Source organism: Equus przewalskii, chromosome 1 (genome assembly GCF_037783145.1).
Source record: "Equus przewalskii isolate Varuska chromosome 1, EquPr2, whole genome shotgun sequence".
NCBI classification, from domain to species: domain Eukaryota; kingdom Metazoa; phylum Chordata; class Mammalia; order Perissodactyla; family Equidae; genus Equus; species Equus przewalskii.
This window is the reverse complement of record NC_091831.1, coordinates 113,596,588-113,622,111: the sequence shown is the minus strand read 5'-3', so window position 1 is coordinate 113,622,111 and position 25,524 is coordinate 113,596,588. Positions and strand designations below refer to the sequence as shown.

The window sequence follows — 25,524 nt, the reverse complement described above, 5'->3', positions numbered from 1 at the left end:
ACACTCGGCAGACATCTGGTCTTTTCCTTCAACTCCTTCTCCAGCAGAACTTACCCCACACCCAAGCCTGCGTGGGCCCACATGCCTTGTTGAAGCTAATTGCTCCATTTCATTCTCCTTGGAGCCGTCTAACTCCCCTTGTCATCTGTGACTTCCTCAGGGAAGCCCTGCCTGGCCAGGGCCCAGTGACCCCAGCCTCCTGAGCACTTGCTCTCTGCCTCTCTGATCTCATGCCTGCTGCACATCTCCCATGTGATGCCTCTGTCCTGTCTCTCCAAAAACAGGCTCCCCATGAGGCCCTGGAAAATATGAGCTGATTTTCATGGAGAGTGGTCTGCTGGGTAGAAGAGAGAACCTGCCTAGTATTGAAAAGTTAGCAAGAAGCTAATGGAAATCTGGGGAGGGGGCAGAGGCAGATCTCAGAATCAAGATGCAAATCCAGAATCAGTTCTGGTCATAACAAATAGACAAACTCAGAGGATTTTTTGTGTCACAGTTCTTGCCTATCAGGTAAGTGTGGCTCAGCTAGGTCCCTGTTTAGAGTCTCATGAGGCCAAGATGAAGGTGTCCTCAGGCTGTGCTCCTTTCTTGTGGCTCTGGGGTTGGGTCTGCTTCCAAGCTCACTCAGGTTATTGGCAGAATCCCGTTCCTTGCAGCTGGAAGACTGGATCCTTATTCCCTAGCTGGCTGTCAGCAGGGCCTACCCATAGCTCCTAGAGGCCTCTTTGGTCATTGCACATGGGCCTAAGTCTCAGAGCCAGCAATGGTATATGGAATCCTGCTCACGGTGGAAATCCCTCCACTTCCCCTGTATCTCTCTGATACCCATCCCTCCATCTCTTCAACCCTCTCCATATCTCTGATCCCCCTCCTCATCCCTTTGACTCTCCCTGGGATCTCTCCTGGATCTCTTTGACTCCCTCTGGGATCCCTCTGATCCCCTTCCCTGGGATCCCTCCAACTGTCCCTGGAGTCTTGCTTACCCTCCCCTCCCTGCGACACCTCCTGGGATCTCTGCTATTCTCCCTCTGAGGATTCTCTTCTGCTCCCACCCGAAGAAAGTTCTGTGCTTTTAAGGGTTCATGTGACTCAGTTGGGCCCACCCTGATAATCCAGGGTAATCCTCCTATTTCAGGGTCCATAACCTGAATTATGTCTGCAAAGTCCCCTTTGCCATACAGGGTAACATAATGGCATAACCACAGGTCCTGAGCACTAAGATATGGGCTTCTTTGTAATGGGGGAGCATCATTCTACCACCTGGAATAAGCCAGCATCACCTATAACCTGAACTGTCCCCCACCCATGCTTCCTGTGTTCTCTGTCACTGCCCTAAAGTCTGTCTTGCACACAGCAGTCTGGGTGTTAGCCTGTCATGCCCTTCCTTCCACTGTGGGGCAGCTATCCCTCTCCCTTGGTGATGGTCCCCCCCAACCCCCACCGCTGACCTCCCCCCTCCCCTCACCCTTCCTGATACTCTGGGTGGGGCCATACACTCTGAAGTTCACTGGGAAATAAGGGAATTGTCATAAAAGTGAGACATCAGAAACACAGGGACCACAAGCAGAGTGGGGCCGACCTTAGGCAGGCAGGGTATGCACAGGACTTGGGCTCGACAGGCTGTGGGTGATGGAAGTTTTTATTGAGCTCTTAAGATCTAAAGTCTTATATTGTTGATGCATCAAATATATTTCATCCTTAGAGCAAGTGTGTAAATGGACAAGATGGCATGCTGTTTCAATGATTTTCGCTGAAAAAAACTCCCAGTCTAAGTCTTATGTGGAGGAAAGGCAGAGAGAGAGATGAGGCTCTGGCTTGTGACCTTGGTGAACATTTGTGTGGGTGACCCTGGCTGCAGACCTGATGGTCTTGGCTACCTGTATGTTTCAGAGAGAGGGTGAGGACTGAGTGGAAGGAGGGGAACATGTGTTCAGCTGAGTGTCATTTGCACTCACAGCTCATTTGCCAGGGCCCCTCCTGGGGAACAGGGCAGGTGTTTTGGACCTCCCCCAGTGGAGAAACCTGGCAGGTGACTTTGCTCTGAGGTTATTTATTCCACACTTTTCTCCATGCTCTGCATTCCAGAGGACACAGTACTAGGTTCTCTGAAAAGGCAGCATTGAGGGTCTTGCTTATGCCACCAGACTCCATCTTTGGTCCTCTTCCTCCTGCTCTACTGTTACTAATGTTTTTCAGTCTCAGAAGGCTGCTTCCTTATGCCGAAATGCCATAGCCAGCTCCAGATTTGTGTCTCACAGTTCGCCAGTCCTCAGGAGACAGAGAGAGTCTCTTCCTCAGTGGTTTATTGCAGACATGACACATTGGAACTGAGCTAAACTACCTGAGCCTGGGTTGTGTGTCCATCCCTGAACACTGACCTTTGCAGTTGGCAACAGAAGAGCTGATGGGCTTTACTAAGCAAAGTCACCCTTCCCTGAACGAGTCACTGTGTTGAGACCTGGCTTGGGACACATCCCTCACCATGCAAGAGGCCTCACTCATATGTACGTGTGTGCATGTTATGTCTCCCATACAGATCATGTGTGCTGTCAAAAAAAGGCTCGCCTGGAGAGGCATTTTATTAACCTAGTTGTTGCATCCATCCTTCCATCCACAGAAGGATTTCCTGCTGGGTGTCTGGGCCTGGAGTCGTGAGATTCCATTCTACTTCTCAGAAGACACACGTCCTCTCCACTGGTTGTTGGCCCTACTTGCATTTTCCTCTAAAAGATATATGCCACTATGTCTCACAGGGATTTGCCAATTCTCCTTAGCATTTCCTTTCCTCTATCACATAGAACAGCCATAATCCTGACTGTAAATGAATTGCTATATTTACAAGCAGTGAATTTATTTTCAGGTTGCTAGTGGTTTTTTTTTTCCTACAGATATTTGCAAAGCAACCACTTTGCTAGTGCCTGTGAAGTAATCACCAAATCAAAAGCCCATGAGATGATCTGAATGCTACAGACCAAAAGCAACCGGAAGGCAACACTGAGATAAACTGAAATTTTATTTTACTTTTAAAATTTCGATTCCAGGTAATGGAACATTGATTGGAGCCTCAGCAAATGTCGTTTGTGCAGGAATTGCAGAGCAGCATGGATATGGATTCTCTTTCATGGAATTTTTCAGGTACTTTAAAAACTCATTTTAAATTTCTGTCTAAATAGTCCCTAAGCTTACTTAATTAAAAGAAAAAAAAAAAAAGAGCACCGTATACTGTTAAGCAGTAGAATATGCATGTTTTTAGCAATTAGAGAGACTTTAGTGTGGGTGAAGTTAACTCAGAAAAAAACACATTAAAAATTTATTGCTGGGAGGGGCTGGCCTGGTGACACAGCAGTTAAATTCATGCGCTCTGCTTCAGTGGCCCAGGGTTCACTGGTTTGGGTGCCGGGCGCCGGCGTATGCACCACTTGTCAAGCCACGCTGTGGCTGGCATCCTACATATGAAATAGAGGAAGATGGGCACAGATGTTAGCTCAGGGCCAATCTTCCTCAGCAAAAAGATGAGGATTGGTGGTGGATGTTAGCTCAGGGCTAATCTTCCTCAAAAGAAAGAAAAAAATTATTGCTGGGATTAACTTCGTGACACAGAGGATGATTCAGACATTCTGCATAATTCAGATTGAGTCTAGGGGTGAGGAAATGGTTGTGAGCTTGCTGGGTATCTATGTTGCTGTTCTCTTGAAAATTTCAGTGGGGCTTGCTTCTTGACTGTTCGTGATGATGGTGCATAATGAGATTCTGACATCCCCCTACTGGATTGCCCAGCAAACGAAGAGCCCAGGGATATTAAAGACTGGGGGAAGCCTGGGAATGAGCATTCCATGTGTGGGTACCTCTCAGGACAGCACAGAGATGAGGCCCAGGGTGGGGAGCACAGCTGATGCCTTGGCTCCCCAAGGCGTCCTGCTCCTGCAAAGGAGAATTTGCTCCAAGGGAGCTGGGCCCACTCTGGGGTCCTGACCACCTGCATGCTGTGTTTATATGGCACCACTGTACGTTGCAGCAGGTGAGTGGACAGAATAGAGGTGTGTCATTCCTGTAAAACAGTGCTGCCAAAAAGAACTTACATTCATTTGGTGTTGAACAAGATTTCTGTTGAAGTTCTTGACTGTAAACTCGCAGCTCGGTGTATGCATAGCCATGGTTCTCAGAACCAGTCTCACTAAAGCTTTGTAACAGCAGCTCTGGCTGAGTGGTGGAACGACCTGCAGCCCATGGAGGCAGCGGTCCCTGCTTCAGGCCCCATGCCTCTGCAGGGCACTGCTTGCCTGGGCTAGACTCGGGGACAGAACCCTTGCCATCATACCCAGGTGAGGATCAACATCAGTCTGTGTATAACAGAGCATTGACTTTTGCAGACTTACTATACTGGGCCATGTCTGCTCTTGAGCAACTACTGATACTTAGCAGTTTTGCTGAGACTTTAATTTGAATAACAGTCCTGGGAGACTTGGGTGTGGGAAGAAGGCACTAGGCTGGAAAGCAAGCTGCAGGGACACTGACCACGCATCTCTTAGTAGGCCTCTGGGCACATTGTTGGCCTGCTGCTAAGGGACAGGATCCAAAACTTAGCAATTGGCCAACTTAGTCCTGTTTAGGCTCTCATCTGCCTCTGCTGAGTATAAAAGAAATAAAACTGTCACTTAAACAAAATTCTCAATGAAACAGCATTCATTGTAGCAATGTAGCATCCACCCTAGCAGAATAACGCACCTCACACTGCCATCAAATCTTCTTTGCTCCAGATTCAGTGAGGGTTCAGCCTCAGAGTACAGTGCCCCAGAGACAAGTGAGCGAGGTGGCAACAGGAGATACAGACTTGGCCCAGGAATTCCAGGGCTTCTGCATTTGGACCAGGTTCCCAGTTTCTGCAGAGCTAGAAGGCTGTCATTCAAATGCCCCAGTCACCTCTTCTTTGTTTGGCCAAGAATGCAATATGCTGGCCCTCTACCTGCTCGTCACCATAGGCTGGACTCCAGATAGTAGGGATTCTCATGGCCATTTAGCAACACTGGTTGGTCTCTTTGAAATAAGAACCAGGACGTGTGTCAGACTAGAAGGGTTGGTGTCCATGCCCAGTGTCTGGTGTCTGGACATGCACAGTGCCTGGGTTTCAGCTCCATGGATGATGCATGTGCATACTGAACTTTTCAAGTAGGCCTTACACTTCTATGCAATATATGCAGCTTGTGTGCAGAGTGTGGTGGTGAAAGCTAGAACAGTATTCAGTAACATGGTGGCCATAGAAAGTGTGGAGCAAGACTGCCAGTTTTCTCCTCCACAAGCTCATTTGGTGGTGGCCTTATGAATCACATGCATCTTCTTGGATGGAGAAAAACATGCCTCTATAGTTAGTGGTCAAGAACCATGTCTCATTTCTGTCTGGTTCCAGCATTTCTTCCAGCTCTGACCATTCTTCTTGTCAGATCCTTGCTGCTTGGCGGTCAGAGCAGTGTTCTCATTAAAAATGGTCATCTAATTGTTGTAGGGCACTTATTTGCATGAAGCTCTTACTTTGCAATTGTAAATGTACCAAATTAACTTTTATCTACCTCATATAAAAAATAATTTCATGAAAGGTGGCTTCCCGTGATACACAGTGCAAAATGTTGACTTTCTACTTGATTTTTAAAAATTACTGTTTTTCTGACTATTTAAATATGCATTTAAAGGAAAATATGTAAAAGGATAAAATATAAAAGTAACTCATCATTTTGCTACCCAGAAATGACCACTGATCCTAATTTAGTGTGTTTTCTTACATTTTCTCTCACTATCGTATGATATATATGTATATGTTAACAAAAATTTTTAATCACGTTGTGTCCTATCTTTTACTTTTCATAATATATTGTGAGCATTTTACTAGTCCATTAATTATTATTCCAAAATAGAATGTTTATACATACAATATATGGATATATCACTATTTTACCTTGGTTGAGCATTTCAGTTGCTTCCTATTCTTTGTTATCATAATCAGTGCTGTATTGATTATCTTTACAGATAAAACTTTGTTTCATTCTTGATAATTGAAGATAAATTTCCTGATATACAATTGCTGGCTAAGTGAATGATGTTTTAAGAACCTAGATACACATCGACAAGCTGGCCTCCAGAAATGTTGCTCTGCCACTCACTTCATTGAGGCTCACCAACACTTATTACTGACATTCTAAATACTCATGGTTCATCTGGCCTGCTAACAGTAGATTCATCTTATGTTTTAAATAATTCCAATGAGATTAAACTCTTTTATATAAGTATTGGAGGTTTGCATTTCTTATTTTGTAAACTTTCTGTTCATACTTTTGTCTATGTCTTTCTATTGAGAGATTTGAATTTTTCCTATTTTTTGGAAGCTGTCTTTACATTTAAAGGAATCAGTTCTGATATGTATGTTGTGACTTTTGTTTTTTAGTTTATTTTAAATTTTACAAGGAACTTTTAGATATTATGTAGTCAAAGCTATGAATCATATTGAATGTGACCTTACTTTTGTTTTTGAATTTAAGATGTCTTTTCTATCCCCCAAACAGGTAAACTTCACCTCTATTTTTTTTGTGTGTGTGTGAAGATTGGTCCTGAGCTAACATCTGTTGCCAATCTTCCTGTTTTTGCTTGAGGAAGATTGTCTCTGAGCTAACATCCATGCCAGTCTTCCTCTATTTTGTATGTGCGATGCCGCCGTAGCATGGCTTGATGAGCAGTGTGTAGGGCCACAGCTGGGATCCAAACCTGTGAACCTTGGCCACCAAAGTGAAGTGTGCAAACTTAACCACTATGCCATGGGGCTGGCCCCTCACTTCTATTTTTTTCTAGATTTTTTTTTCTGGTTTTCATTTAAAATTTTTCCTTCAAGATAGTTGTAGATGCACACGTAGTTGTAAGAAATAATACAGAGAGATCTCATGTATCCTTTACCCAGATACTCTCAATAGTAAATTCTTGAAAAAATTGTAGCACAATATCACCACCAGGATATTGGCACTGATACTAGTCAAAATAGAGAAAAATCACATCACCACCAGAATCTCTCATGTTGCCCTTTTATAACCACACCACTTCCCTCCCACCTCCACCCCACCTTAACCCATGTAACTACTAATCTCTTTTCCATATCTAAAATTTCATCATTTCAAAAATGTTATGTAAATGGAATCATACAATATGTGACCTTTTTGGACTGGCTTTTTTAACTCACCATAATTGCCTAGCGATTCATCCAAGTTATTTCATATATGAGTATTTTGCTCCTTTTTATTGCATTCCATGGTATGTACCGCAGTTTGTATCATGTAACACACGGATGTATCACAGTTTCTTTAGTAATTCACCCACTGAAGAACATCTATGGTATTTCCAGTTTGGGGCTATTATGAATAAAGCTACTATGACATTTATGTTCAGGTTTTTAATATAGGTTTTCATTTCTCTGGGATGAATGCCCAGGAGTGAGACTACTGAGTCATATGGTAAGTATACAGTTAGTTTTTAAAGAATTGCCAAATTAAATTATTTTCCAGAGTGGCTGTATCATTTTGCATTCCTGCAAGCAATGTGTGAGAGATCTGATTTCTCTGCATCCTCTCCAGCATTCAGGATTGTCACGATTTTTAATTTCAGTAATTCTTATAGGTGTATAGTGATATATCATTGGAGTTTTAATTTGAATTTCCCTAATGGCTAATGATGTCAAACATCTTTGTATATCCTTATTTGCCATCTGTATGTCCTTTTCAGTGAACTGACTGTCTTTTAGGTGTGTCTCTGATATACAGTATATTGTTGGGGCTTGCTTGTGAATCTAAAGAAAAAGCATTTTTTTCTTTTAATAGGTGAGTTTAGCCCATTCACATTTATTGGTCTGACTCACACATTTGCCATATGATTTAATTACATTGCTATGTATGTTGTGTTTTAGTTGCTAAGTTTCTCTCTGTTACCCATTTTTGCTCTTTTATTTTCTAAAATGTCTCTTTGTAATTAGAAATGTTATGTTTTTCTTCTAGTGACTACCTTTTTTCTCATACTTTATTGAATGACTTTAGACCTCCGTTTTCTTATTTAATCTTGAGTATCTGGTTTGTCTACCTTTATGGGTATCCTTTGACTTCTATGTATTGCCTATATAACAATTGATATGTTTATTCTGCTTTTCTCTTTCCTTCTTACTTCTTCACTTATTTACTAATTGAAATATTTCTACTTTCAAAGCATATAACATTTAAATATTATTCTTCTGCTATTGTCCCTATGTTTGTTTGTCTTAGGTCTACAATTAAATATATTAAATAGTCACCATTAGTCCTTTTGCTGAAGTGTCCCTGGTTAGCGCTTGATGGATGAAGTCAATCTTTTAGAAGAGCTCGAGAACAGCTCCTAAGTAGAGTAGTCCCTGAGTTTTTGCAGGTTTACAACTGTCTTTTCCATAGCCTTTTACTTTGAAGGAGAGCTTGCCTTCATATCCAATAAAATCCTTGGTTCACACATACTTCCTTTGACTTTCTTGAAAACGCTGCTTCTTTGTTGCCTCATTTGTATGTTGCTTTTGGGAAGTCTGATGTAGGCCTAATTCTCTTGCTTTTGTAAGTTATTTGATCATCTTGTTTAGAAGTCTGGGGGAATTTCTGATTTATCTTGAAGTCTAATAATTTTACTAACACATGTCTTGGAGTTGATTGTTCTGTGTCAGTTTCCCCACGTATACTGTGAGCCCCTCTAATGTGTAGAATCATGTCTTCTTTTAGTTCCAGAAAGGTTTCTTGGATCATAGTTTTAAGCGTTCATTACATTTTATTGTTTCATGGATCTGTTCATGTTGGGTCTTCCTGGCTTGCCTTCCGTTTCAACCACTTTCTCTCTGACTGATTTTGCTACTTAATTTACTTTACTTTTACTCTCCTGTTTGCTCTCCTCCTTTCTTCAGTATCTCTTATTAAATTTTCATTTGACTATATATTTTTGGAATACCTTGTAATTTAATCTTTATTTTGGACATGATTTAGTCTTTTTCTTTGATTCCTCATTTTATTTCTTCAGGTTTTTTAGTCTATTTATATTCTTAGCATTTGGGTTTCTGATTCAAGGTGTTTTTTTCTTATTGTCAAGTGCGTATTTAGGATATGTAATTCACTATAGAATGTTGTCATGCAGCTTTAATTTTTTTGAGTTCATGTTTGGATTTTTGGGTAAATCCTTACCATCGTCAGTGTTTGCATTCTCATATTCCCTTTTTATTCTTATGAAAGCGTTATATAGATTAAATCTGCTTCATCTATGCACTTCTTGGATGGGGTGCACTGTTGGGGTCAATTGAAGATTCCTAGTTCAAGAGCACCCTCTGTGGTCAGTGCAACGGCCTGTAGTTCTTTAACGGATGATTTTTTTTTGCAGGTGAGGAAGTGTCCACCAATTTTTGGTTCTTTTTGTCTTATAAGATTCTACATTTCTTCCTCTTGCTGCTTTTCCCCTTCACCTTCCAGTCTCTTATGGGCACATCTGCCTTCCTTTCTGCTGTCTTATTCCCCAGAAAGGAGTCTTTCCAAGGCTTCTGCCTGTTGCCCTGTGCACATTTGCATCATTTTTCTATAGTCTGTGCTCTAATCGAGCAGGATTAATTTTAGTTGTTTCATGTTTAGGTTGGACTTCTTTTTTTCTGGTTATTGTTTTTCCCTCAGCCCTAGGAAGCTTATTACTTCTTTTCTTTTTCATGGAGTTTTCTGGATTCCTCTGTCTCTTTGGAAAGGCCTGGGGCAGGAGCTTGAGAGATTGCTTTGCTGTGAATTGGTGTTTATTTCTTTTTTGATGAGTAATATGAAGCTTATGGTGCTGTCTTCTAGTTATGTTGAAGGCATGGGATGTATGTGATTTTATTTGTACGTCTTGTTGATCTGTAGAGTTTGTTGTGAACAGTGTGGGAAGATTTGGATTTGGGTGGTTGTTGTCATGTTGGCCACTGGAAGCCCATTGCTCTCTTTTTGAAGATAGTGGTATCACTCCTTTCTCCATTGGGATCTTCTGTGCTGCACAACACAGGGAGAATAGGGTTTTATTTTGCTATCTTTGGAGAGACTTATTTTCTGGATGGAAAGTATGCCAATGTTGCATTCCCTCATTGAGCAGAGACATAGTCTCCAGGACACCCCTCCATGGGACGCTCTTCCATGGGGCACTCCTCCATGGGGCACCCTTCATGGGGCGCTTCTCCATGGGGCACCCTCCATGGGGCTCTCCTCAATGGGACACTCCTCCATGGAGCACTGCTCCATAGGGCACTACTCCTTGGGGCAGTCTTCCATGGGGCGCTCCTCCATGGAGCTCTACGAGGCAGTACACATGGGTTGGCGAAAGATTGTTTCATCAATTGATAATGCAGATTTTTACTATTTCTTTACACTTAGAGACACATTAAGTGGAATGTTGTTGCAGAAATCCATAAAGTTTTTGTCATCTGCTCTTTTGTTTCCTTTTGAGATTTATTGGAACACAACTGATTATTTTTCGGCTTTAAAAAAATAATAAGTTGATAAATTAAATGAAAGAGAAAAATATTCAGAGAATAAACTACTTAGAAACTACCATTCTAGAAGAAACATTTGAAAATGTCCTGGCTTTGTTTTGTGTGACTCAGAAGGATCATTGATTAACACTAAATTAGGATAAAGTTCTTTGGATACTAGATTTTATAAAGCCATCATTCTGTCTCCTGCTTCAGGGATATCTGTCTAGACATTCATATTTTCTCAAAGGTCAAAACCAATGCTAATGTAATATTAGATGCCTTTTTTAAGGTTAATCTCTGTATTAATCACAGTGCTGTAAACTCACTGAACCAGAAGTCAAATAATTTTTTTCCTCTTGAGGATTAAAATCATGAACATGAGATCAGTATTTTCTGAATGTCAGTTTCAATGTTGGTCTCATCCATACATTGTTTACTAAGAAAAAAGGGCTATTTTCATGCAGACCTTTCCTGGTTAGAGAAGTGGTCCTCAGACTTCTCTGAGCAGGCAGATCCTTTGGTGTCTGAAGGAATACTCAAAACCACCCACCCCTCATTCTCCTACCCTTAATATAAACATAAGGAACCCCTCCCTACCACTGTTAGTTTGCACCAAGACAGAAAGCCTTCAGCCTTAAGGTGATACCACTTGGGTAGATCAGTATATTCTTGGACACTTCTAAACAGTGGTCCTGAGTATGGCTACTATTAAAGGGGCAGGAGTTAGGCAGGTTAGGAACGTGGGAGGGCTATTTGAGACCCTTGAAGGCAGAGGAGTTCCAGAAACTTCAAGAAAGTCATGAGAGCCCTAGATACCCATCCTCTGGATACCAGAAGAGGTGGTATAGAGAAGATTCTAGTAAGCATTTATTGATTTTGCTCTTCATTTTTTATGGAAGCAATGGCCTCATTTTGATTTGGAATAACCACCCTTCCCCCACTGTGTACTTCCCAGGATGTCACATCCCACCACCTCAGAATTGGGAGAAGGAGGTAAGACTGTCAAGGAACAATTAAAGAATGGCACACAATTCAAGTCAGGATGACCAGCACCAACTGTTGTTGAGGTGTTTTTGCAATGAAGTTCCTCCACTAGACCAGGGTAATGAGGAAAGCCCAAGCTGCTGCATGCTGTTACTAGGAGCCTGAGAGTGGGGCCTGAACCTAGAGGAACCAGAGCCTAGGGAAGGATCTTGATAGCATCATCTAGCCCTGTTACAATGACTGAATAACGTCACCCCAAAACATAGTTAAAGCAACAACAAAGATTATTTTGTTTTCTTAACTCTGCCATCTTTGTAGGATTTGAAAGAGCCAGCTTGTTTCTGCTTCACTTGGAATCATCAGGGCTGCTCAAAGGCTGGAAGCTAGAGTCATGTGAGGCTTGCTCACTTACAAGTCTGATGGCGGGGCTATGGAGAACCAAGGAGCTGAGGGGCTGAAATGACTGAGGAGTTACATCAATCTGTAACTTTATGTCACAGGCCCTCCAAAATTCAGGGGAAGGAACCTTCTAATGGAGGAGTGTCCGTGTCACATGATAAGAAGAGCTTGTGGGATAGACTGTATTGGTGCAGCCAAATTTGGAAAATACAATCTGCCACATCATTTTATCTATCCCAAGACTTGTAGCTCATATGATCTTTTGCTTTAGCCATTCTGAAGTTGGCTTTTTTGTCACCTGTAACTATAACAATTCCAACTGGTGCAGAGGCCCAAAGTAGTGTGTCACCACTTTACGATCTTTTTCAAGAACTCATACTAGTTTTCTCAGTTAGGTGAGTAATTCAATCACAGATTTGTCCAGAAGGCCCACATTTGTATTGAAGAGGCATTATCAAAACCCAGGCCTTTCTGCCTTTGAACTGCCTAGAACTCAGATTTGGGTGGTGATTTGCTCATTTTGGCTTATTACATGGTTCACTGGTTGATGGCCAAATTGTGTTGGAGATGGTACTTGTGAGACCTGTGTACATATATCTGTGCAGAACTTTGTCTCTATTATTGCTGCACTCCTCACCCTTGCTAGGAGCCATTGGTTACTATGGAAGAAAGGTAAAGAGAGGCTGGTTCTATGAAATTCTGCCACCACTAATAAATGTTTTTTCTCCTTCTCACACCAACCAGTTCCCCAACTCACTGGCACCAGCTGGTATCCTACAATTCAATTCACTTCTGACAAAATCTACCTGGAGTTAGCACAAACTCCACAGGTTTAAGGGCTCAGTCCCATAGGACTGCTCCCACTTCAGATACCAGTTGCAAGTATCGGGTCCCCAGGTTACACACACTTCTGTCTGATGTGTCTACAAAGTTGGAAGTTTTCACAACCCCCTCTTCAGTTTCAATAATTTGCTAGAATAGCTCACAGAACTAAGGAAAGCACTATACTTATTGGTTTATTTTCAAGGATACAAATGAACAGCCAGCTGAGGGGGTACATAGGGCAAGGTCTGGAAGGATTCCAAGTAAAGGTGCTTGGGAGAAACCTGTGGAATTGAGGTGAGCAACCCTCTTGGCATGTGGATGCATTTACCAACCCAGTAGCTTCCAGAACTCCATCACTTAGGAAGTTTTATGGAGGTTTAATTTCATAGGCATGATTGTGGCCATTGGTGATGAACTCAATCTCCAGCACCTCTCCCCTCCCCAGAGGCTGGGTAAGTTGGGCCTGAAAGTTCCAAGTTTCTAATCAAGTCTTGATCTTTCTGGTGCCTGGCCCCCATCCTGAAGCTGTCTAGGGGCCCACCAAGAGGCACCTTATTAGAACAAAGACACTCATATCACTCTTATTACTCAGGAAATTCCAAGGATTTAGGAGCTGTGCGCCAGGGACAGAGACAAAATATCTTTCTTAATGTACCACCACTAGGAAAAAGGGCATGTAATGTGCCCACTTTGTATGAAGGTGAATATTCACAGAGGACAGTACAGCTTTCTGTACAGACCACTCACTAAAGCAGGAGTGAGATGTCTGCTGTGGAAGCCTTTCCCTGCCAGTGTTTCATTATATTCTAGAACTTTATTTTCTAAAATATAAAACTGAAATTTGATATCATGGAGTTGTCTAATGGGGAATTTCTCAGTCTTTGCATTGAGCAAATTTCCTACAGCTAGAAAGAAATCTAATGGGACCACTTGTAGCCTAAATAATTGTTTTTATGCAACTTGTTTTTGATATATTATTAATTTAATGACAGAGAATTCTTAATTCCAACCATTATGGAATCCAGAAATAATAAGCAAATTAAAATAATTTAAAATGACTGAAAAACCTTAAGAGGCTTAAGGGACTTGAAATGACTGAAGAGTAAACGCCTTGGTAAAGTGGAATAAGGTGAGGTGGGGGTCAGACTACTCCCAAAACAGCTTTAGTCATTTTCTGAAACAATCTCTACAAACAAAATGCAAGTCTAATAACTTCCTGGAAACAAGGTAGTGCAGTTCAGTGCTTATGGATGGCAGAAAGCTGTCTGGTCTGCAGGTATCCTTTCATGATGGACAACACATTTATTGGCTACATTTTTGGAGCATAGGAAATTTGATCTAAACTTTTCTCCTTAGAATATGCTATTTTGAAAAATAATAAAATAAAACCTTTTTATAGTGACTTTAGATACATTAACACAGATTGACATTCTTTACTTATAAAGTGATATATTTATGGATAACTAAAATTTATCAGATATTTAATCAGGCAAAATTTAATGAATACTCATTATATAAATAATGTTTGTTCATTTATGTCCATCCATTCAGTCAACACATGTTTGTAACTACCAAGAACTAGGCTTAAGTGGTAAACCAGTTAGACACAGTCTTGCTGAACTTAGAGTCTGGCCAGGTGAGGAGTGAGAAACACAAGTAAACATACACTGTGTAAACTATTTGCAACGTGAACAAATGCTGCTATGCTAAAAATATGGTTTCCAAGATAGGAAATAGCCCCGAGGAGGCAAATAATGTGTCTTTTCTGAGGAAATGAAGCAACCATCATGACCTCGGTGCAGGATGCGAGGTGGAGAGTGCTAAAACAGGATGGACAGGCTGCATGCCTTGCCTTGGAGACCCAGTGGAAAGAGGCTGGGTTTATTCCAGGTTCACTGGGAGCAGAGAGAAGGACTTTAAGCAGGAAAGCAATGTGATGTGAATTTTATTCTTAAAAGACCACTTTTCACTGCTGAAAGTGAACAGATTGGAAGAGTCAAGAGTGCCACCAGGGAGACCTGTTAGAGGCTGAGGTGTGGGGCAAGGTGTTTACAGAGGAGGTGGCAAAAGGGAGCCAATTTGAGATATGGTTTGGAGGTAGAATCAACACGGCTTAATGATGACTTGGATGTGAGGAATGAGGGAAATGAGGAAATCAAAGGTACATCTAGGTAGATGATGTTTTCATTTACTCATAAGGGAAGACCAGTATAGTAACAGGCTGAGAAGAGAAAAATGAAGTGTTTGGCCTTGGTCGAGTAAAATGTCAGCCTTGGTGAGACTGAATTGGGGATGTCAGATTGGTGATTGAGTGGAAGTATGGAACTCTGTGGAGGACTCTTTGATGGAGGTAGAAACTGAAAATAGCCAGAGGAGAGAAGGCATGTTAACAGAGGGGCTTGCCATAACCTTGGGAGTGGGCTTTTGACATCAGCCTTGGGTGCTGTGGGGAGAAAGAGAGGAAAGAACGTGGAACACACTGCTAGTCAGGACTCTCAGTTGTGGGCAACTGAAATCTTCAAATTAACTTGGGCAAAAGGGGGACAAAAAACAGGAACAGCAATCTACCAGCTCTGGATGGGGAGTGTCTCGGCCCTCAAAGGCCTGGAGCCAGGACTTGCTGTTCCCATCTCTGACCTCTGCTCCCATCAATGTGGGGCTTTATTTTGTGGCTTCTTTGACATGCTTGGGTGTGGGCACCTACCACTCCAGGTGTGAGCTGAGACAGGCTCCCTCTGGAATCATTTCCAAAAATCCCAGGGAAGGGCTTAAAATGGTCTGACTTGGGTCAGGTGCCCACTCTTGGACCAAGAGCTATGGCACCCAGTCCTGACTGTCTTAGTGTGTAGCTAGTGCCTGTCACCTAGGCCAGTCACCATGGTGACACATTCAACATGGGGAGCAGGAACGCCTCCCAGAAGAAGGGGAGAAGGTGCTGTTTGGAGAATCAAAACAATAGGTATCCACCATGTGCACGGGAGGTGTGAGGAGGACGGTAGGGAAGCCTTCATCTGCTCCTCAGCATCAGGATCCCCAGGCACTCATGCTACTGATGCCTCCACTCTCAATATTCCCTGGAAAAATCTTACAGAAATGCAGCTCTCTATTGGAGTTCTCTGGCCTTACCTGAAGGGCAAGCCCTCCACTCTGACATAGCCTGCTTCCCTGAGCACTATATACAAAATTTCTTTCCCATGGAGACACCAAGTTCCAATCCGTATTTGGATCCATTGCTGTTTCATTGATTTGGCTGACAGTCCTAGAGCCAGTACCATATACATATTTTTAATGGTAGCTTTATAGTAATTTAAAAGTATCTGAAATAGTGAGATAACTCATTTTTTATTTTTAATAAGTATTCATTCTAAACCATTCACTTTTCAAATAAACTTTTAAATCATTTTATGTATGTTAAAAAAAATTGAGATTCTGATTAAAAATGATTTCATTCTGATAGAACATCCTCACTTTCAGAAACTTGATTTGTTTCTCTATTCAGCTTTTGTTTTAATAACTTATTTTATCTTATTTTAATAAGGTTTTGTTGTTTCTTCATATAGGTTGTAGATGTTATCACTTTTCCTAGATATTTTATCATTCTGTTTGGCTATTGTGAGTTAGACTGTTGTAACATGTGTTTTGCTTACTCTTCATTCATAGCCTGGGAAAAACTGATTGCTTTATATTTATTTTGAATTTAACCAATATTTTCAATTCTCTGATCTTTTTTAAAATTAAATTTTCTTAGGACTATAATCATATCATCTGTAAAAAGAATTTTTCCTTTCTTCAGTAGAGTTTTTTTTAAAAACAATTTTCTTTTCATATTTTATTTACCAGAATCTCCAAAACAGTGTGCCAAAAGGTTACTGAACCAAACATAAGTCCCCTTCGTGGGAAGTTTATCAAACTATACTAGAAGTAGTTATAACACAAAGCAGACATTTTGTTTGCAGCTTGCAGCAAAGAAAATGGAGACCATAGCGAATAATTTCACGAAGTTATGGCTCCCTGAGCATGGGGACGTGGAAACCTTTATTTGGGGGAGGGAGTGAATATTCAAAGAAGTTTCATCATTGCATATAGAAGTGGGCATAAACTTGCACATGCGTGGTTTGAAATCATGCTTTTATATACAACGCATGATCTAGAAATGGCTGCTTCGCCCCTCCCAGAGGAGGGGCATTTACCTTGTTAATGAGGGTAGGTTAGTTTAGTACCACTCTCTGCCTATCTGTGCAGGTATAATTCTTGTGGTCGTAGTCTGGACTGGTCTTGTCTAGTTTGGAGCATTTCAGGCCAGGGTGGTTGTCACTTACTGCTTCTTTCTGGAACACAGCTGAAACCAGATAAGCTCAAAAGTCCAAAGTCAGTAGAGAAAGGAACATCTGCACCTTTCAACAAGACAAGAGAATTAGGTCAAATAAAACAAGAAAAAAAAGGTTAATGTTTAGGCAAGACAAGAGAAGTGAGTTAGAGGCCGTGGCTGGTGAAAAAAATAGTGGCTATTGCAAGCATCCTTATTTTCCTGCTTTCAATAGAAATTGACTCAGCATTTTACTGTTTAATTTGCTGTTGGTTTTTGCTACTTAGCCATATTTCCATAGTTTTTTTTGTTTTGTTATACTTTTATTGTCAGTTATCACTGCATTTTATCATATTCTGTTTGGGAATCTGTTGATATAATTACCTGATTTTTCTTCTCCTTTAATTCGTTGATGTAATAAATTGGGCTTTAGATTTTTTAATATCAGATACTTCTTGTATTTCTGGAGTAAATCCTATTTGGTATATTCTCTTTGCTTTTATTTATTTATTTATTTATTATTGCTGAGGAAGATTAACCCTGAGCTAACATCTGTTGCCAATCTTCCTCTTTCTTGCCTGAGGAAGATTAACCCTGAGCTAACATCTGTGCCCATCTTACTCTGTTTTGTATGTGGGTCACCACCACAGCATGGCTGATGGGTGGTGTAGGTCTGCCCCTGGGATCCAAACCCATGAACCTGTGCTGCTGAAGTGGAGCAGGCTGAACTTAAGCACTATGCCATGGGGCCAGCCCCTATTCTCTTTTCTTTTGGATGATTTTTTGGGCTCTGTTTTATCAGAATTTTTGTATCTATATTTGTAAGTAAATTTGGTCACAGCTTTTCTTTTTGTGCTATATTAGATTTTATGGTTAGCTTCATCAAAAGAATCAGGGAGCTTTCTGTATTTAACTTTGAACAATGGAATTGTAAATCCTTTTGGATCTGATGTCTTATTTCTTGCTAAGAAATAACTTGAAATTCTTTAATTATCCTTATATCTGTGATCATATCTCTCTTCTCTGCTAAAATACACACACATGCACACACACACACACACGCCCCATATATACTTTTTTCTATTTTTTTTCCTTACTGAAACTTCTGGAAGTTTATATTTGTACAGGAGATTTCAGAAAATAGATTTTTGGCCTTTTACTCTTTATATAATTTTTTTTTGTTTTTGCACTAAATGAGTTCAGTTTTTTATCCAAATTCACCTCTCTTCTTTTTCAGAACTATTTACTGTGCTCTTTTGTTATATTATGTTAAATATTTATTTATTTTCAGCCCTGTAAAGGTAAAAAGTAATGAAAAGATTTGTATACTTTATTCAGTACACCTTTTCTGTGTCCCATGAAGTGTATTAAATGTTTTCATTTTATCACTTTCTGTACTATTTGTCATTTCGATTTTTATTTGTTTTTTGATTTAGGAGTTATTTGGGAGAATGTTTCTTAATTTTCTTTAGGTTGTTTTATTTAATATTTATTGTTATTTTCCTTTTTTTGTTGAATAGGGGGTACGTTCAGATGGTGAAACAAATTAGAAAAAGTAGCACATTGAAAAGTCATGTTCTCAGCCCATCATCATTTACTTCATTTCTCACCCACCACCTTGTGTGTCCACTTTCATACGTATCTTTTCAGTCTGTCTTTTTGCAAACACAAGAAACTCTGAACATACATCCTTATTTCACCCCCTTCTCAGTGTAAGTTAGCATATTACACATGCCGCTCTGTACCGTGCCCTTTTCTCTTACTATTGTATCCTAATACCTGTCTGTGGAGAACATCTTCATTCTTTTGTTTATTTTTAAGAGCTATGTAGTAATACATTCTGTGGAGAGAACATAATTCATTTAAATAATTTGCTATTGATGGGTGTTTAGGTTATTTTCAAACTTTTGCTATTTAGAAAGAAGAAAGGAGGAAGCATTGTAATAAATGACTGCACATGTATCAATTCCCAGAAGTGGAGTTTCAGGATCAAAGGATAATACATTTGTAATTTAATAAATACTGTTAGATTATTCTGCATAGTAATTTTATCATTTTGTCTTCTAACTAGCAATATATGAGAATGCTTTTCTATTAAAATTAGTGAAGTTGAATACCTTTTTACAACTTATGGTACAGTTTTATTTCTTTCCCTTTGAACTGTTCATGTTTTTCTCCAGTTTCTGTGGCAGTGTTGGACTTTTTAAAATTGATTTTTAGAGGCTCTTTATAAATTAGGAAGATGGATCCTTTGTGATTTGAGTTATAAATACTTTTTCCTAGTTTTTCTTTTGTCTTTTGCCTGCCACCTCCTCCTCCTCTTTTTAAAATTTGTCATGCAAAAGTTATTTATATTTCTTCATGCTGTTAAATTCATCAATCTTTTCTGTTTTGAGTCATAGTTGAAAAGGCCTGCCTATCCAATGTTATAAAGTAATTTACCCTTGTTTTCTTCTAAGGCCTTGTGATTTCATTTTATATATTTAAATTATTCATCCATTTGGAATGTGTTCTTGTGTATGGTGTGAGAAATAGATCTGACTCGTCTTTTACAAGATGGACACCCAGTTATCCCAAAACTCTAATGAAATGTCTATCTTCACCTCACTGATTTCATATACCACCTTTATGATGAAAAAATTTCCTGTGGGATTTGGGGTTTGTTGGTAGACATTCAGTTGTATTTTATGGGGTTAGTGTGTCAAAATCATGATGTCTACATTGTGGAGACCTTATAGAATGTTCTACTTTGTTGTAGGGCTAGTATTTCTTCTTAATGTTCCTTTTCAGTGTTTTTCTGTCTATTCTTGTTTGTTTATTTTTTCACATGAATTATGGAATCGGCTCCGTTAGGTTAAGAACAATTATTATTTTGATTAGGGTTACAATAAATCTTAAATTAACTTCAAGAGAATTAACATCTTTTTAATATCAAGTCTTCCTATATAAGAACATGTTGTTGTTCACTTTTAATTTATATTTAAAAATTTTCCACATGTCTAATTTACACAGTCATCATAAGTTTATTCCAAAGTATGTTTGCTTACCTTATACGAATGTAAGTTGAATTTTGTTTTCCATTATATCTTCTAACCTCTTGTTGTTTTCATATTTTGAAGCTATTGGTTTTAGTTGTTAATTTTATATGCTGACATTTTATTAAATTCTCCAGTTTTTTCATTTAATTTTTTGGTGATAGTTTTGCCTATTCTTTCCAATTTTTATATTTCTTATTTTTTTCTTCCATCTAATTGCATTGGTTAATAGCTCAAGTACAAGGTTAAAATATCAATGATGGATATCTTTGTCTTGTTTTTAACTATTTTCTTTTGTATTTCTGTATTAATTATAAAGCTACAGAGTGTTTTTCATGAAGAATGGGTATTGAATTTTGTCACCTATCTTTAATATCTATGGAGATGATTGTATGATATTTCTCCTTATATGTAATATGGTGAATTATGTTAATGGTTTGTCTAATGATGAATCGTCTTTGCATTCTTAGAACAAATACCACTTGGACATGACAGATTTTTCAATGTGGTCTGGATTCAGTCTGCTAATATTTCATATAGGACTTTTGTACTAATATTTATCAGTGAGTTAATATATGGTTTTTATTGTATACTCTTTGTTAGATTTTGGAGTCAATGTTGTATTTCATAAAATTAATTTGAGAGTTTTCTTTCTTTAGTTTTTCTATGGAACAATTTGAATTGCATTGAACTTACCAGTTTTTCAAAATTTGGTGGAATTTTCCCTATGAAACTATATGAACCTGATACTTCTATTTTTGGGGAGAAGTTATCTCTTTTACAATTTCTTTCTCCCATATCTTCTTTGGGAATTTGTCTCTTTAGATTGTCTATCTCTTCCTTAGTCAGTTTTGTTAAATTATATTTTCATCTGTGTTTTCAAATGTGTTTATAGAGAGTTGTGAAAATTAGTCTTACATGATTAAAAAGTATCTCTGATTCTCTACTACCCTACTCAGAGATAACCTTTTGGGTTACCTGGCAAATATATAAGTATAGCCACTCAAAAGTGGTGTGTATTTTCTTCAAAATCCAGCAAGCTGTACCAAATGTTGTGCCTTCTTCTTAGGATGCAGGGAAGCAAAGTATAGTCACTGATACTCTGCATGCCCTTGCTCACTACCCCACCAACAAAAGCTTTATTTCCTGCACGTTTATAAGATTTTCCTGCAAATCTCTGTTTACCCATCAATCTCTGTTATGCTTATGTCATATCAAAGCTCCTAGGGTCCTGCTATTTTGTGCTCTGTGGGTCTTTAAAAGCCTGAAGTCCTGTGGTGTCATGTTGCTCCAATTCTCTGAAGATTAAGTTGTGGCATGGTTGAGATGCTTACCTTTTAAAAAAAAAAAGGTGTGAGAGTTATGTGTTCTCTCCTTATGAGAGAAAAACACATTTGCTGGCTCAAATACTGTGTGCTATATCCCAGAGACTATCAACTTTTTTTCCAGTAATAAAATCTCGTATAAAAGAGGAGCTGCTATTAGATTCAACATTTGGTTAAGATTATCATATTATGCTGTCTTTTTCCAGGAACTGTCTATCTTCTGCACCAGCCAAAATGGAGACCTAAGTGGGGATGTCATAGGCAAGTGCTTTAGTGCCTATTATCTGTAGATCAGGGATGCTAATGGAAGATGCTACCATTAAAATTGTCTCCTTGATTTCAGTAGAGATGATGCTAGGAATCTGGGTGCAGGGACAAAGGCAAGGTTGGCCATAGCCACAGCTCACATCCGCTTCCTGCCCCTGGACACTCCATATTGCTGCTGCTGTGAATGCAGAGGCCAGCCCCTAAATGGGTCTTCTGTTATGGCTGCCTCTGTGTATCTAAAGTCCAAAGTTCTTGGCAGATGTATTTAATGGACAAAGGCTAGGCCATATGCTTTTTGTTAGCTGCAAGGGAGTCTAGGAAGTGAGCATCTGGTACTCCAAATTCTAAGTGAGAGGCAGTAATCAGGTCCTTGGGTCTGTGCTCCAATTCCTTGCATTCCTAAAAGTGTCTTTCATTTGTCTTGATCTATCTGTCTGTCTGACTGTCTAACTATCTGCTCTAATGCCTCCACTTCTGTTGCAGGTCTGTCTATTCTTCCTTTACTTTAAGTCAATGGGAGCTCTCTGTTCACATGAGTTCTTAGGCACTCCCCCTAGGCTACTGCCTCCCCAAGTGTGAGCTGCTCTTTCTCTTGGGTACTTCCCAGCTTTGTGTTCCATTAGTAATCATGTCAGCAGGATGGGCTTGTCTTCAGGACAGCTCTGAGCAAGTAGACCAGCATGGCCATTCACTGATTTCCATGTCCTGGGGGATCTCCTGGCACCTTCGATGGGTGACAGAGCCCCAGAGCTTGGCTTTGCTATCATGTGATGCTACATAGAACCAAGTCTCCTCCCTAATGCATTCAACACAGACAGAATTTCTGAGAGCTCCTGATCTCTCCTGCTAACTCTGGGTTTACTCCACTAAGCATCTTCCCAGACGTGGAGTAGGTGCTTGTCCTAGATAAATCATCACTTTATTTTCTGCAATTTGGTGGTTATTTTTCATAATGTGGATTCTATAATGTTCCATTCAACGTGAAAGCAAGCACTGTGATTTTCACCAACCTGCACTTGTCTGGCTGTGCAAGTCTCTAGCTACTTTTGGCCGCGCTTCAAGAACTTACCAGGAATAGCTGAATGTTTGGGGCGGAAGTTTCTCTTCTTTGTAAATTCCTCCCTCTGCCTTTTCTGAGATGGTCTTTGAAGCTTGAAGTAGAAAAGTGAGAAATGCACAGGCCGTGCTGTCCCTGCCCTTGGCAGCCTGCTTTAGGAGGGGCCGAGCCAACACGGCTGTGTGCAGGGACCTCGGGACTGGCAAGGAGAACCCTGTGGGGATGTTAGCATGCAAGTCCCCAACAGGGACAGCTGCCCGAGGGTGTGGCCTTTCACAGGAGGATGGACTTCAGTGCTTGGTCTGTGGAGAAAGTCTGTGAAAAGAATGGGGTGGGACACAGAATGAGATGGAGGACAAGGGCAGAAATGGCCCTGATGCCAATCCAGGGTCAGAGTTTGTTATCTACTCTAACCTCACTCTACCTACATTGAGGTTAATTTTCTACTCCACTACTCACACAGAGCAATATGGAAGGCATAAGAAAAAAGTCAAGTTCAAGTCACAAGACAAGCCCAGCAAAATCTGTCTATTTATAGTTAAGGAGTGACAGTAAAAGTAGTGCTGTGTGCTGGAGATCGTCTTATCCCATGACCAACCACATTTTTAAGTGTCTTAATTTCTATAAATAAAAAGATTGTGAAAAGTCTTATCAGTTTGTAAAAAGCCAAAAAATGAATGGACAACAAATTTCAGAAATCTGAATTTATTTTTTTAAGATGATTTACTTTCCTCCTTATTGAAACAACAGTAATATGATTATGCTTATTTTAAATATCTCTGTATTCAGCTCTTGCACAGTTTTTAAATATTTTGTGAGTTTTCCACAAAATTTAAAATAAACTATTTGAAACAATATATTTGAAATAAACTGTTCTCTTTTTCCAGAATTTAAGTTGTTTTATTTCTACCTTCCAGTGACTTGGGTATTTTGAGAAAATTCACAGCATCTTAAGACTTCGATTTTCCAGTTCTTGACTTGTCAGCTCCTTCAGCATTGTCAGCAATTTCTGTGTTGCTTGCTTCTTTCATTTTCTAGGTTTGTATATTGTCAAATGTGCCCAGTGTCTTGTCTTACTATATGTCTCCACATCAAGAGAGAATAGAGCAGAATTTAGTATACTGATGAAAATATTGTGAGAGGGCCCTTACTTTCCTGCGCTGAACTGGGCTCGAACGATTCTCAAACCACCTGAAGCAGACCCCTCTCCTCGAGGACGTGGCATCTTGTTGGGGGAACATGTATCACATAGGGCTTCCCATGAGAGTCGAACTGAATTCTCCTGTAAGATGTTAATAGAAGTGACACAAAGTGAATGTTTTGAGGTTTCATAGAAGTTTGGGAAATGTCTGGTTAAACAAAGCTAAACAGTTTCTTACTGCAAAGCAGTCTTAGACTGTTTAATATGTTGCTGTGCCTGGTGAGTCTTCAAGGGGACACTGGGCTATATGGAGTGTCCAAAGCTGTTAGGCCTCTTGGGGTCCATCCGTACAGACTTCTATCCCCACCATCCTGGGAACTGTCCATGCCACCCCATTTGCAAGGTGACATCAACTGACCTTGCAATTGTAGGGGATAGTTTGGCCCCTCTGAGTTCTTTGCCTGGGAATGGGCATTGCACCTGAGGCATTCGAGAGTCACAGAGGAAGCATGAATGCAGGAGGCCTGCATGGTCATGTTCCCATGTACTGAGAAAGGAGAATTGAGTCGTGCCTCTGAGAAGAGAGAGAGAGGCAGCCAATGGTGTCCAGGCTTGGGCTCCAGTCTGCACTGAGTGCCAGCTGCCTCCCTGACCTATGGGATGCCCTACTACCTTCTTCACTATAGCCCTTTGAGCTTAGGCTGCACCAGATGGCTGTGGTACAGTGTAGTGGCTGAAGGCCATCTCTATGGTTGAACTCCCATTCTATTGTTTATTGTTGTGTGTGCATGAGGAGGTTCCTTGACTTCTCTGTGCTACAATTCCTCATTTGAAAAATGGGACTATAACTGCCTGCTGTCTCATCTTGCTGTTGCAAGTATGAAATGCAATAACTCTTTGGTTTAGGTAAAAGCACTGAGAAAACTGCCTGTTCCCACAGCATACCTTACAGAACAAGAATGCTTTCTCTGGGGGACAGTGTCCACTGTCTCCCAGAAGACTGTGACTCACCAGTTGGGAAAAGCTGTGTAAAGGGCAGGTAACTGCTTGCCATTTTTGATGGACATTGGCACAAATTCTTACAGGCCTATATAAAAAACCTTCTCTCATGCTAGCTTTTGCCAATTATATGTATTTATGTATACAGTCCAGACTGGCTTTCTTGGCAATTGTCTCAGCTCTCACACCTGGTTGGTAGTCTGGTACTGAGAGGCAGAAAATAATTTTATTTCCTTAAATGTAATAGAATTTAGAAGGTAAATCTATTACACAAATTCAGGTGGTGCATTGTGAAGCTAGAGTAGAAATTGGTTCTCATCTCCTGCTGTCCTGACTGGAGCAGCCCTGGAGGGGGTGGTGCGTGTCCCAGAGGAGCTGAGGCTGGAGCCTCCTCAGGAGAGAGTGGAAGCCAGCTGAGGTCAAAGGTGGGGTCAGGAGCACTACAGGGAGCATGATCTACTCCAAGGAGGCCCCCACAGAGGCCAGGGATATCTCCCTAGAATGCCTCCATGGCCACTCCCTTCCTGCCTGAAATCCCTCAGGCCCCTGAGCTCTGTTGCAGCCCATGCCCACGGGTCCATCTCTCAGCTTCCTCTCCCCTGTGGGGATGGCTCTAGCACCCATGCACCCATCTATCTGTCTGCCTGGAGCCCACTCCACTCCCAGCCCT

At 40.5% G+C, this 25,524-nt stretch overlaps 1 protein-coding gene across 2 annotated transcripts in view; it reads left to right on the top strand.

The window, feature by feature from the left end:
- The window catches only part of OCA2 (OCA2 melanosomal transmembrane protein), a 359,156-nt gene that overhangs the window by 271,088 nt on the left and 62,544 nt on the right, over positions 1-25,524 (top strand). For both annotated transcript variants that reach the window (XM_070572284.1, XM_070572292.1), the window contains one exon: positions 3,042-3,135. In XM_070572284.1, the coding sequence (XP_070428385.1) occupies positions 3,042-3,135 (94 nt within the window). The remainder of the gene's footprint in view (positions 1-3,041; positions 3,136-25,524) is intronic.